The sequence below is a fragment of the Galeopterus variegatus genome, unplaced genomic scaffold (genome assembly GCF_000696425.1).
Source record: "Galeopterus variegatus unplaced genomic scaffold, G_variegatus-3.0.2 Scaffold1808, whole genome shotgun sequence".
Lineage (NCBI taxonomy): Eukaryota > Metazoa > Chordata > Mammalia > Dermoptera > Cynocephalidae > Galeopterus > Galeopterus variegatus.
Window position 1 is genome coordinate 123,318 of NW_007727919.1, and position 13,175 is coordinate 136,492.

Genomic DNA, 13,175 nt, shown 5'->3' on the forward strand with positions numbered 1-13,175 from the left:
TATAGTGACAGTTACTATATTGCAATGTTCCTCAGGCCCAGTTGATGACGGAGTTGTTTAAAAGTATTTAAGCACAAACAACAGTACCACCAAGAAGTTTGGGTGGCTCTTTGTACTGTCTTTAACAGGCTTTCACCTGCATTTGTAGATCCAGCTGCCAGCAAGTGCTTTTATTTTTATTATAAGGCCAACTTTCTGAACTATCTACTATTTTAAAAGGAAAAAGAACCAATCCAATTAACCCCCTACCCCCTGCCCCAAGTACAAACTATTAACTAGAGGATTGTAGGACTGTCAATTTTTTTTTTCAGAGTGGAATTTTGATCAAAAAACATGAAATTTAAGTGGGATTTGCCAATTTTCAAAGTGGAAAATTGGCAGGTCTGACCTGTTGGATAATTGCCAAGGAGTTTAAAAATTTTCTTAAAAAAATAAAATGAGATTTCCTAATTTAAAGGGCATCTTTCTTTGTTATCTTCCTTGTGTTTTGAGACTTTTTCTTTAGAGAAAAATTTGATCTTGTGCCATTTTTCAATGTGAAAAAGATCCACATTCGTTTAATGTAACAAAGCCCAGATCACCTTGTTTGACTTGGAACCTTTTCATTGCAGGTCGATCCGGGCCACCAATCCCTCCGAGCACACAGTGATCCTGGCGGTGGTCTCACAAGCGTAAGCTCGCCTCCCATGCCCAGCTGGGAGTAGTACTGTTCCTTCTGAAATGTTTGTCTGAGCTCATCCAGCTTTTGAGCTAGCAAAGAGATGGGCATGTCCAGGGCCCTGGAATACCAACCGATCTTGCTTTGGGGGTTTTGTTTGTTTCACGAGTTTCTGGAAATACTTAGGCTTTTTTCTCTCTATCATATGTAATTGCTGTTAGCACACACTTTTACACCTCAGGAAAAAAGTTTACCCATTATATGCCAGAAATGAAGGGAAAATCTGAGGAGGAGAGGAGTTTGGAGAGAACATTGTTCCAGTTTATCTTTTTTTCTGTGAAGAAAAGAGATGGGGAAATGCTTGTTTTGCACTGAAGAAGAAACAAATTATAGCATGAGATCAAAGAGGCACTACATCCTCTGTAAGAAAAGGATTGTGAAGTTGATGATGGGACTGTTCTGTGGCCAGAAGTGGGACAGTAGGGTTTATGCCAGTGTCTGAACGCAAAGAAGGACTGAGTGGCAGGGGCAGTGAGACTGCAGGATGAGAAACTGCTCTGCTGGGTTTATTGGCTGAAATGGCCAGCACTTAAAAGAGGCAGCAAGAACAAAAAAAGGTGTTTGTACAAGCTGCAATGGTTGGAATCTTTGCAAGTAACAAAATTTGTTGTAGACACTTAATGGATGTCATTAGCTTAAGAGAAAATGAGACCTTAATTAGGGCCTAGGACCTATTGGATTTGGCCCCATTGTGGCATTTGGTACAGATTCTGCAACAAAGGAGCTGCCAAGACAAAAACTCAGACAAGAAAGTTTAGGGCTCCCTGGGCAAGCCTGGCCCAGGGGAGACTTGAAATACCTCATTCCTCAGTCATATTGGTAAAGTAGGAAATCATGGCTTCAAAGTCTCACCCTTACCAAAGGCTCCTGCTTCCATACCACTCTCTAAGCCTCTCAACTTAAGAGCTGTCTCTTCACCTTCTTTGATGCCTACTACAGCTATGGCCCAAAGAAAGTGACAAAACTGTCCCCGCTGATTCCTTACGCCTCGCCATCCTAGTGGGAGATGAGATCCCAAGGGGAAGGAGTGAAGGGAACTGAGATGTGAAATCAGCCTCCTTCAGCCTGTCTTACATTGATCTTCTGGCCACCCTGAGATCTTAACAGGGTCTTCGGGTTGTGGCCATGGATACCAGAAATGTATTAGTCACACAGCATTTCCCCCAAGCCTGGCTTACTCTATGGGCTCAAGAATAAAACCTTCTTTTTTTTTTTTTCCTACTGATATAGCAAAAATGTTTACTAGTCCTTGACAAGTAATGGTTTACTATGGCTTAGTTGATATGATTTCTCACCTTTTTTTTTTCTATTGTTATTATAAAATATTTCATATTTAGGGCGATAATAAAACAAATACTTGGTTTGTGTCACCAACTTTAAGAACTACAACATTATTAATACCTTTGGAACCCTTTTTATGCCTCTCATGATTTATCTTCCAGAGAAGGTAGAACCTCGAATTCCTGAAGGAAAAAGGAGTTAGGGAGACTGCTTTTCCCAGTAGTGCAGACATCAGCCATGAGTAATGCCTCAAATAAACGCTAGGGTTTCTCCTCCTGTCTTCCACCTGCATCTCCATCCAGTCCCTTATTTCTTCCCTGATTTTCAGGGTGTGTACCCCATGTTACTTGAGGTTGTCTCAGGGACACTATTTCTCTCTCATAATGGTGAAAGCCCAGCAGCAGTGTGTCCTTGTGAAAAGCCAGCTCACACCCCCTCCTTGTACTCAGACTGAAGTCCTGGGACCCAACTGGAGGCTCAGGAAAGGAACCTTCTCGAGAAATGAGTGACTCTTACATTTTTTGTTTTCTCTTCTCTCTTTGAACTTTGCATACCTGCTGATACTTCTTTTCGATTTAGCTGTGGGTCCTGCAGCCTGTAATGTGGGTCGTCTTCCTCACATGAGAGCTGCACCCAGCCAGGTCTTGGGGTGGGAGTTGTGCTTCCAGAAGGTTCAGGTATAGCAAAGCAGGATGAGCAGTGCCCGAATGTGTCCCTTTGGAGGACTGTTCCCCTGCCTTTGCTCCAACCTTAACTGGCAGCCCAGAGTTGGAGACGGCACTCATGTGCACTGGTGTGACACTTTCAGGCAGACTGCTGGTGTTTTCTCTACCATTTTTGTTCTATTTGCATCTCGAAGGCAGATGTGGGGTATGTGTTCCTGAAGGCAGGTGCGCCTGTGGGCACATGCTGGTCAGGAAGCCACTCTTAGAGCTAATGTATGTGGCCTCATTGCTCTCTCTCCATGTTTCAGTGTGAGGAATCCTGGTTTGTATCTTCTGAGTGACCACATTTTCTGCTTTGCTGCAGATCAGATGACCACGAAGAGGCCTCAGTCCTTCCTCTTCTCCATGCAGGCTTCAACAGGGTACGTATGAGATGAACCAGCACCTCTGTCAGGTGCAGGAGCCTTACCCCTGACTCGTCCATAACAGCAAAGCAAGACAGCCACAGAGAATCGTGAAGGGGAAAGGAAGTAACTGTGTTCCCATGGGACAGTAACGAGCAACTGCTAGTCAAGTTTTTGCCTTTTTCTCTCTCTGGATTTTCTTCATATATCTTAGCAACAGAAATGTAATGACATAAAAATACATCTGATGATATCAAGTCAAAATTTTGTAGTTCCAAAGTAATCTCATTTAAATCAGTTCTGATAATTAGATTCAATGTGTGTGTGACTATATATAGATAAGTCCACCAAATTGACACCCAGGGCTCTGTTCACCAGGGCTTGCGATAGAGCTTATAGCCTAGGGATAGGCCCATGACAGCTATAGATCCTGTGAACTCCTGGTTAAAACCATTAAAATCAGCAAAGGAAAATTCTTTGAGTGACAACTACAAATATGAATAACACTGATATTCAACCTGAAGGTTAAGTTTGATTATTCCAAGTAGACTTACCAGCAAACTAAAGAATAGGCTTACCCAGCATTTCAAGGTCTTTTGATACGAGTAATCTGAATCTTGAATAGATGGTGTGATGCATTCCTTCAGAAATAGGATACTGCCTGTGCTTTGTGAATTATGAAAATTCCATTGGGTGCTTTAAATAATGGTGCTTTGCTACCCTGGGCTTGAAAAAATATCCCTCTTGTTTGTAGAACTCAGAGAAGCAGAAACTGGCTTTATGATGCAGTTGTTTTGTGCATTGGTATGCTGCACTGTGGAAGTAGCAGTGCTATCAAAAAGATTTCAGGTAGTATAGTGGTTCACAGTGTGTAATGGAAATGAATGTTTCTAGCTAGCAAGATTTCTCACTCTTCTAACACTTCCCTCCTCTCTGTCATGTCTTCTCACAAGAGTTGACATTTGGTTATGAAAGCTATTCTTATGTGCTATATCTTAATGCGAATGCATAGGACAATGTTTCTGAGTCTGGAACGGAGAGGTGCAAAAGGAAAATAAGCAAAGAAGCCATGTGGCTGAGACTTAATTCCTTTACTCACTCATTTCCTAAGAAATAACTTTAAAATTATCCACAGGCTTCATAGTTCTTCTATGTAATGTTGACACCCACCTGCATCCCATCCCCAAATTGTCTTTTTCCAGTTTGAGTCAGGACCTGGCAGAGTGGGAGGATGAAGGTTTTCCTCACTACCTGGGGGATGATTGGAGGATAGCAATGACACACCACAGGTCTTATCAATTAGGACCCACCTAAGTGCTGTCTAGTGTCCTTTTGGAATTCTGTTTTTAGTTCCATGGTCCTACCTCCAACTGGCTTAGAGATCAGGGTCGTTTGAAGTAATAGCATCTTGTCTAGAGGATGGAGATTGTGCATCTGCTCCCAGCAAAGCTTGGGAGAAACAATTGGCACTCTTTGGGTAGAAATGCTATTAAGAAAATTTAACAAAAGTTTCATTGTTTCCTTTTTATGCATTCTGTAACCTGTCTGTGATGCTCTGGGGTGTTTCATTTTCCTCTTTGTTCAGATATGTTACCGATTTTTGCAGTCGGCCACCATGAGTAAAACCCTTGGCGGGAGCATGAAAAACAGTCCCTGTCAGGGGCCACCTGGTGTTCTTCAGCACTGGGTCTGATGGAGGCCATTTACCAGCAAAGTTAGGGTGCCCCCAGAGCTTGGGCTCTTTCCAAGGGAAGCACACTGCACTTACAGTGGTTTTCCTGAGCTACTGTGGCACATGATCAGCTGAGGCTGATCTCCAGGTGGCTGTTCTCCTTTTTTGGGCAAAATCCTATCTTTGGCTACTCTCTACCCAAGCACCTTTCCAAATATGCCAGCTATTCTTGCCTTGCATGAGGTTGTTTCCCTTCTCCAAGTTGTTTTGATTGTATTAAATCATTTGCTGAAACTCAGCCTTGTGTTGCTAGCTAATTGGCCAGTGTTTCAGTCTGTGGTCCCCGAGTGGGGATCTGGGAACAAATTGTGCCATCAAATATCCCACAACAAGTCCCCTTGAAACCTTTGGAGCTGTGTGCAAGCAGCTGACTGTACTGATGCTCAGTCCTCGCTGAGCCTTTTAGAAACCAGCATCTTAGCAAAGGGCAGTTGCAGCTGTTCTTATATCAACCTTTTTGTGCCTCTTTTTTTTTTTTAAATAATGATGCTTATGCAATTCAACAAATATTTATGGAGCTCTGACTATGTGCAGTGCAACATGCTAGGCATGTGGGGGCATGGATGTAGGACATGCTTCTCCCTGGAGAGGCTTCCTGTGGAGTAGGAAGTGGGGAACTACGATTTATTATTCGTCAGGCCCAGTTCCAGGTGATTTACTTAATCCTCCTCTACGTGTGAGGGATTTGATATTTTCTCCAATTTTGCAGAGGAAGAAACAAGCTCAAAACAACTAAGTAGCTTTCCAGAGCTTACACTCTTGACGAAGTCAAGATGCAAATGTAAGTTATGTAACTTCGAACTCCATATTGGGTCCACTAAAGGAGTATTTCCCAAACTATTCCATGGAACACTGGTTTTCCAAAAGCTCTTAAAAGGTGTTCCAAGAAAAAAAGTTTCTGTGGTCAAGTAAGTTTGGGGAATCAGTGAAGAATCGGGTCCTCCTCCCTTTCCTGAGAATCTTCAGTGCTCATTAGCAATGTTGCACATTAGCATATTGAATGCTCTGAGAACTCCTGTAGGAAAGAAACCTGTTAACTCTGTTTATCCCAACATTTTCAAAACTTATTTTATCACAGAATTTTTTTTATGTTTTTACAAAGCATCAGATAACCCTCAGAGCTCTGTTATAAGCTGATATATCATTTATACACATCTAAAAGCTCAAGTTGAACTTAACTATGTTTAATTTTGCTTTGTAAATCAAAGAGAAGGCATTTCTCTTCTGTGTATATTTATGCCTCCCCCCTCTTTCCTTAGCCCTTCTTAGCTTCCACACGGAATAAAAGGGGACCAGGGGACCAGGGAAAGTCAGGGGGCTTTGAAGGTATTCCCCGGTGAGAAGCCATCCATTCAAGATGTGTGGACATGTGTGTGTTTGAGTACATGTAAGACAGGAGCTGGGAGAGGGATTGTTCTTTCTCTGGCCAACTTGGTTGAAGGAAATCTAAGAAATATACAATCAGCCCTTGGTATCTGACAGGGATTGGTTCCAGGACCCCCATTGACACCAAAATCCACAAATAGTCTAGTCTCTGATAATATTTGCATGTAAGCTAGGCACATCTTCCCATACACTTTAAATCATCTCTAGATTTAAATTATAGATTTCATATAATACCTAATACATTGTAAATGCTTTGTAAATGGTTGTTCTACTGTATTGTTTAGGGAATAATGACAAGAAAAAAATCTGTACATGTTCAGTACAGACACAGCCATCGTAGGCCTAACTACATTTTCGATCTGTGGTGGGTTGAATACAGAGTGCCGACTGCATGTTTCAGCAGGACCTGGTAGTCTCCCCCTCTACTTATCTAGCTATCTGAGAGGCATAAGAATGTGGTTGGGTAGTTTGGAATACTTCAGAATTTCGTTTATCTTCTACTGAATAGCTTGCCAGTCATATGCTTAGAAATATTCGCATGATGTGTATTTTTTTGTAAATTAAAATGCAAGGTATTTTCCCCATTCCTAAGTAGAGCTGTCCTTAAATCTGTTCCCTTATTATTTTTTACTTGCTATTTTTTTGTGATTTCATTATTTCTCATTAAGTATTGATATGTTCCTGTAAGAGAAGTGCTCAATTTCTTGTATATTCTGCAGCAAGCAATGCAATATATTTAAGAAATGCAAAAAAAAAAAAAAAATTACTTTGGTATTGTTAAGGTCCTACCCTCCTTCAAGTGCTGGGCTTAAGCAGCTTCTGCGTAGCACATGTGGATGCTAAGCAGCTTCTGCATAGCACATGTGGATGCTTAATGGTTCTTTGAATGACAATATGTGTTGATCTTCTTCAACTTTGTCATTTGCTTATCCATCTGTTGACTCATCCACTAATTTTTTTTAATATAAATCCATGAAAGCTTTTTTTTCAATTGAGGTGAGACTAAAATGAACTATTTTAAGGTGAACAATTCAGTGACATTTAGAATATTCACAATGTTGTGCAATGTGTTGTCTAGTGATAAAACATTTTCAACAGCGCCAAATAGAAACTGTGTTTCCATTAAGCAGTCACTCCCAGTCCTCCTCCCCCCAGCCCTGGCAACCCCCAGTCTGCATTCTGACTCTATGGGTTGACCATTGAGATAGTTCACATAAATGGAATCATACAATATGTGACCTTTTGTGTCTGGATTCTATCACTTAGCAATTTTATGAGGTTCATGCATGTTATAGCATGAATCAGTATTTCATTCCTGTTTGATGGCTGAATAATATTCCATTATATGTATATACCACAATTTGTTTATCCAATCATCTGCTGATGGACATTTGGGCTGTTTCTACCTTTTAGCTATTGTGAATAGTGCTGCTATGAACATACATTTATAAGTGTTGGAGTACTGGTTTTCAGTTCTTTTGGGTATATACCTAGGAGTGGCATTGCCGGGTCACATGGTATGTCTATGTTTATCTTTTTGAGGAACCTCCAAACTATTTTCCCACAGTAACTGGACCATTTTATATCCCCACCAGCAATGTACAAGCATTCTAATCTCTCCACATCCTTGCCAACATTTATTATTTCCCCCCCTTTTTTTCATTCTAGTGCCATCCTACTGGGTATGAAGTGGCATCTCATTGTGCTTTTGGTTGCATTTCCTTAATGACTGATGATGTTGCGCATCTTTTCATATGCTTTCTGGCCATTGTACATTTTCTTTGGAGAAATGTTTGTTCAAGTCCTTTGTCCATTTTTTGACTGGCTTGTTAGTCTTTTGCTGTTGAGTTCACTGAGTTTTAAATGGCTATCACATGTGGCGTTCTGCATTAGGCACTCAGAAAATTAGGAGGAAGCAAAGAATAGCCTCTTCCCTTGAAAGAAATGAATGATAGTGTGGTGCACACTGAACATGTCGAGTGTTGAGTTTTAGATGATTTTTATTAGTGCTATATGAAGCAAAAACCTTTCAGTAATTAACACTGTTGGGGAGGTATTCTGTGCCCTTGTGTGCTTGTTTTCCTGTGAGCATTCACTATGAAGTTTATCTCACCTTCGTTATAAAGGGAGTTAAACAAGCATTTCAAACCCCTTGAACACTGTTTTATTTCAACTCATCTTACCTACTAGTTGTCTTATATAACAGTTACCTGGGAGAACAACTAAGTTTCTCTATTTGACTCTCTAAGAAGTAATTTTATATGTCTTATGTATTATCTTTGCTTTCTTTTCAGAGATTTATGGAAAATAGCAACATAATTGCTTGCTATAATGAACTGATTCAAATAGAACACGGGGAAGTTCGCTCACAGTTCAAATTACGGTAAGTGCCAAAATAAGACAGTAACACAAGGTTAACAGTTCTTTAGAAAATCTTATCTGTCACTGATGTTTACAGGTTCATATCTGAATCCCAGGGATTTTGAAGCTATTAAACAGGTAATGGCAGCTGGTAAACAGCAGTATCTAAACTGGGGGCCCCTTGATATAATAGAAGAAATTGGAAGCATTTCTTCTTTTTGACAGTATTTTCCACTATTTACAGCAGTTTTAAAATTATAACCTAGGGAAAGTACTGTTTAGCTTTTATGAAATTAGATCAAGATTAAGAGTAGCCTTTGAGGATTACTTTCTGCTTTCTACTTTCAACATTTATAAATTCCCACTTGGATTGTTATGGATGGGGCAAACCAATGGGTACATTTATTATGCTAACCATAATAATTGCTATGAAACACAATAGCAATTTCATGAAGTCTGTTTGTGGCCTCTATATGGATGATATATCTTTAAGAAACAGGTTTTAAGTTCCTTGACAGATACACAGTGCTTTAAGAACAGGCTTCTCACCAGTGCTCAGTCCTGGGATGAGATTCTGTTAGTGTCTGGCTGCTGGCAGACGCTGGATTGTGGGATGCTCTGCTTCTGGGCCCTCTGGGAATACCAAGGTTCTAGCTCCTGCCTGGTTTTGCTCAGGCACATTCTAGCATGTTCTTCTGACCCTGATTTCTTCAACTCACCCTCCTTGAACCAGAGATCAGGGGAAGGAGAAGGCTCTTCTCCACCCATGGCCCTGGGAAGGGCCAGTCCCTAGCAGCTTCTGGCTATAGGATGCCAGGAAAGTCCCTGGTATGGCTTCTCTCTCTGGCCAACTGAGAAGACAGGGGAATAAGTAAGATAACATTTCACTGTTGTGATTATATTTCTTCTCTTGATTACTTATTTTGTATTCAAAGATTACCAAATCCTTTTAATCTTAATTGCCCTCTGTCCCTGGGAAGCAAAATGGATTGGCATAAACCTACAGAAGCAGGTTCTCCCCGGGTGCACTCTGGTCAGGGAAGTCACTTCTTGGTGGAAATAGAGCTCTAAGATATAAAATGTGGGGATAAACAGTCACTTTCTTAGGTAAAAAAAGTATTAAAAAAAAAATCTCAAACCAGTGGGAATTAAGATATTTTGGAAATTCAAGTATTTTAACATCCTTTGAGGAGGAATATTGCCAAAGACTTTTTGAATGTATAAGTGAGTTAAACCTCTTTTTTTCTATGTTTATTAGCTTCAGAGAACTTCATAGAATTTTTCTAGAAAGCCACATTGTCTCTACATCAGCAATTTATGCTTTTTAATGATGTATGTTAATTTTTTTATTCCTGGGGGATCTCTACTGTTTTTAAATGAGGATAAAAAGACTTAATACTTTTATTTTAGATGTTTGCACAATAAATAGAATTAGCAAAAGAGGGATTTCATTGTGGTTTAATTCTTTAACCTATATTATCTACAAAAAAAAAATGAGCAGCACAACACCTTATTGCTTTGATGGGCAGTTCCCTCATTTTATTTTCAATAAGTGCTTCTGTTTTCTTAGGCAGCATTAATGTGACGGCATATGTTAGATGGCAGGAGGTGACTTAATACAGACTCTGCAATGTACATCAGGGCATTGCAGGGCTATCTCAGGGATGTTAGGGGCACCTTGTCCATGGTGAGCAAGGCAAGGGCAGGCTTGGCAATTTGAAGAAAACATCCCCAGCCAACACAATGGCATGAAGAAAAGTCTTCAGGTTATTGTGCTGATGAAATCTGCTTAGAGCCAGGGTGCTGAAAATTTCTCAAGGTATTATCAGATTCAGAACTTTGCAAGTTTCTAAGTACCTAATGCAAGTTTCTAAGAACCTAACACCATGTATGTACTGTAACTTCTCACCCCTCACTGCCTGAAACTGGTTGGGAGAATTGAACCCATTGTTGAGGTCATAGTGAAAAGGCTCAGGTTCTTAAAACAAATCAGTAAGGAGTTGGTGAACAGACTTGACCCAGGAAGGTGGTGGACCCGGGAGGAGGGTTTGCCTGGCATGAGGAACCTCTTACCTCCTACACCAGTTTAAGCTGTTGCTTTTTGGCCAGTTCTGCCTCAACCTTACCAAGTTCTCTCTCTTTCTGGGTGTGTGTGCACCCATGCACATGGTGTGGATCTCCGCGGGTATACTATATCTGGTCCCAGCAGATGGGAGGGACAGTGACTCATGCCATGACCTTCCCCCAGCTCCTTAGGGCATTCAAGGACATCTCGGGCATCTGCCTGCACCCTGAGGCAGGCAAGCAATTATGTCATTTGTTGCAGACTGGGAAAATGAGGTTCTTTATTATACAATGCCAGAATAATTATAGTCTAATTATGTAATACTTTTCCCTACAATTCCGCCCCCAGCTGCAACTAAATATGTAACATTACTGTCATTCTGCAAGGACAGTCTGTGCTGCAGGATGATGTTGAATGTTGAAGGTGGACACTTCTGTCCAGGTCTTCATATATGGTGACCATATTTACTTAACCAAGAAAATAAAGGATCTTCTGATCTGATCAAACAAAAGATATGATCTAGTTTTAAGATTTCATTATGAAGAATAGTTTTTAAACATGTAAGAACTAAATCATATTTCTGTATACATTTGATGAATTACTCTGTTGAACAGAAGAATTCATGAAATGGAGAGTGTCTAGGATAATCTGGGCTAAATAATGACCACTTATCTCTTCTAATGCTCTTATGCCTCTTCATCATGAAAAGACCTATTTTATCTAAAATGAAGATAACGATTTAGCTACTTATCAAGAGTTTAAGCTGATTAGTTTATGCTAGTGCAGTACCAGCTATTGTTTCAACATTAGTCTAGGAGTTAAACCCAAATCATCATGTTTATTTCACTCCAGATCTTAAGACAGTAGCAGTCCTTGATTTTAGAAAGAATCAGTTTCTGATGAATGAACCCTGTATTTCATGGAACACTACATATCTCGTTATTAACAGATATTCATAGAGCACTTTGTCCTCACATGGGCTATGTGTGACAGCCATTGTGTTCTGGGAGTGGAAACTGAGCTGTGAAGGCTTAAAATAACTGCCCCTACTGCATCATTGTCCAGGAATGAGTGCCAATGAGTAGCAAGTCCATGATCCCCTTGCCTCATTCACTGCCCCCCTCCCCACCACCATTCATCCAAGACCCCTGCTGGGATGTTGCCTTGCATTCAGAATCTCCTCTCTTCAAGCCACCACCTTGCCCAGTGCTACCTTTGTTCCAGGCAGCCTCAATGTGTGTGTGTGTGTGTGTGGTTTTAGTAGAATCTAGAGAGAGTACCTTTGGAAGGGACATAGGAGATCATATAACCCAAACACCCTGGCCACAATTGACAGAGGAGGCTTTTGACATAATCACAGCTGCTCAATGTGTGTGTGGCAGTGCTAGAGTAGAATTCAGGTGTCCTGATCTTCAGTCTGGTGCTCTTTGCACCCCACTTGCACTACGTTATTTGTAGACATTATACCTGGAAGCCTGTAATATTTGCCTTTCCCCTCTGGACCTTCAAGAGCCTTAGGAAGGTACAAGGGAAATGATTATAGTGCCCATACTTCCTGGGTTTCCACACCCAGGTTACCTTTTCCTTCTGTTTCTTTTTTCAATTTTTCAACTTCTTAACCTGAAGGATAAAAATAAAGATATTTGAGATGCAGAGGTGTGTGATTCCCAAGAACAGAAAATTAATAAAGTTAAGGTTCTTCTGCCTGAAGACTATGAATAATTAATACAAACGATTAAGTTCCCAAACTCTAGAACGGGACTCAAATTGATTACCCCACTTTGCTGCAGGTTTATTTGAATAGAATCTTGAACCAAAATAGGTTAAAAGCCCAAATAAACATTGCAGTCTGGTAGTGTCTGCCACAGGGGAAAATAATACACTGCTCCTACAGATGTCCTGTTACTTCAGCTATCCACAAGAATTTGCATTGTCCTTTTCAGCAATATACTCATCGGATATTTATGCCTTGTAGATAATCATGAAATGAATGTTTAATAGATAAAATTGGAGGTTGGATCTAAGATCTTATATAAAGGCAGCCTCTTGAATTGACAAAAATGATAATACTCTGAAGTACCTGTTCATATACTTAGTTGAGATATACAGGTGCTTTAGAGAAAATACTTAGGCAAGAGAGGAATTTATTATTTGATAAAATGTGTTAATTGGAGCATAATTATCCAGCTCTCAAAGTTAACAAATTAGCTCACATGGACTTTGTTTTTCCATGTGTAACTTCTGAAAGATAGTCACTGCTGAGGCCAGTCTGGGCCAGGTGCCTGGAAAGTACTTTTGATAAGACTAGTGCTTGCTTGCCTCTTGAGAGGCAGGGCAGACTTTGGTGACAGTTTTAAGGTCCTCTTTCATTCTTTTTTCTTATTTTAAATGGTTGTGTTTACAAATGCAGTGGTGGTAATAAGGCAGTATAAAGTTCAAATTAGGTGGATGGGAGCAATTTAAGTACGAAAATATACTGCACCACTCAGGAATTTCAGTCGAGTTAGGTTGGTATTCTCCTCTGCTCTGCTCACCCACATCATGATTACTTTTTTTTTTTTCC

General features: G+C 40.4%; 1 protein-coding gene across 1 annotated transcript in view; it reads left to right on the plus strand.

The window, feature by feature from the left end:
- The first annotated feature begins 647 nt into the window (after positions 1 to 647).
- Positions 648 to 13,175, plus strand: part of PDE8B (phosphodiesterase 8B) — a 79,757-nt gene continuing 67,229 nt past the window's right edge. Inside the window, exons 1-3 of the mRNA XM_008579099.1 lie at positions 648 to 671; positions 3,034 to 3,086; positions 8,481 to 8,569. Coding sequence (XP_008577321.1) covers positions 8,487 to 8,569 — 83 coding nt within the window. The 5' untranslated portion in view covers positions 648 to 671; positions 3,034 to 3,086; positions 8,481 to 8,486. The remainder of the gene's footprint in view (positions 672 to 3,033; positions 3,087 to 8,480; positions 8,570 to 13,175) is intronic.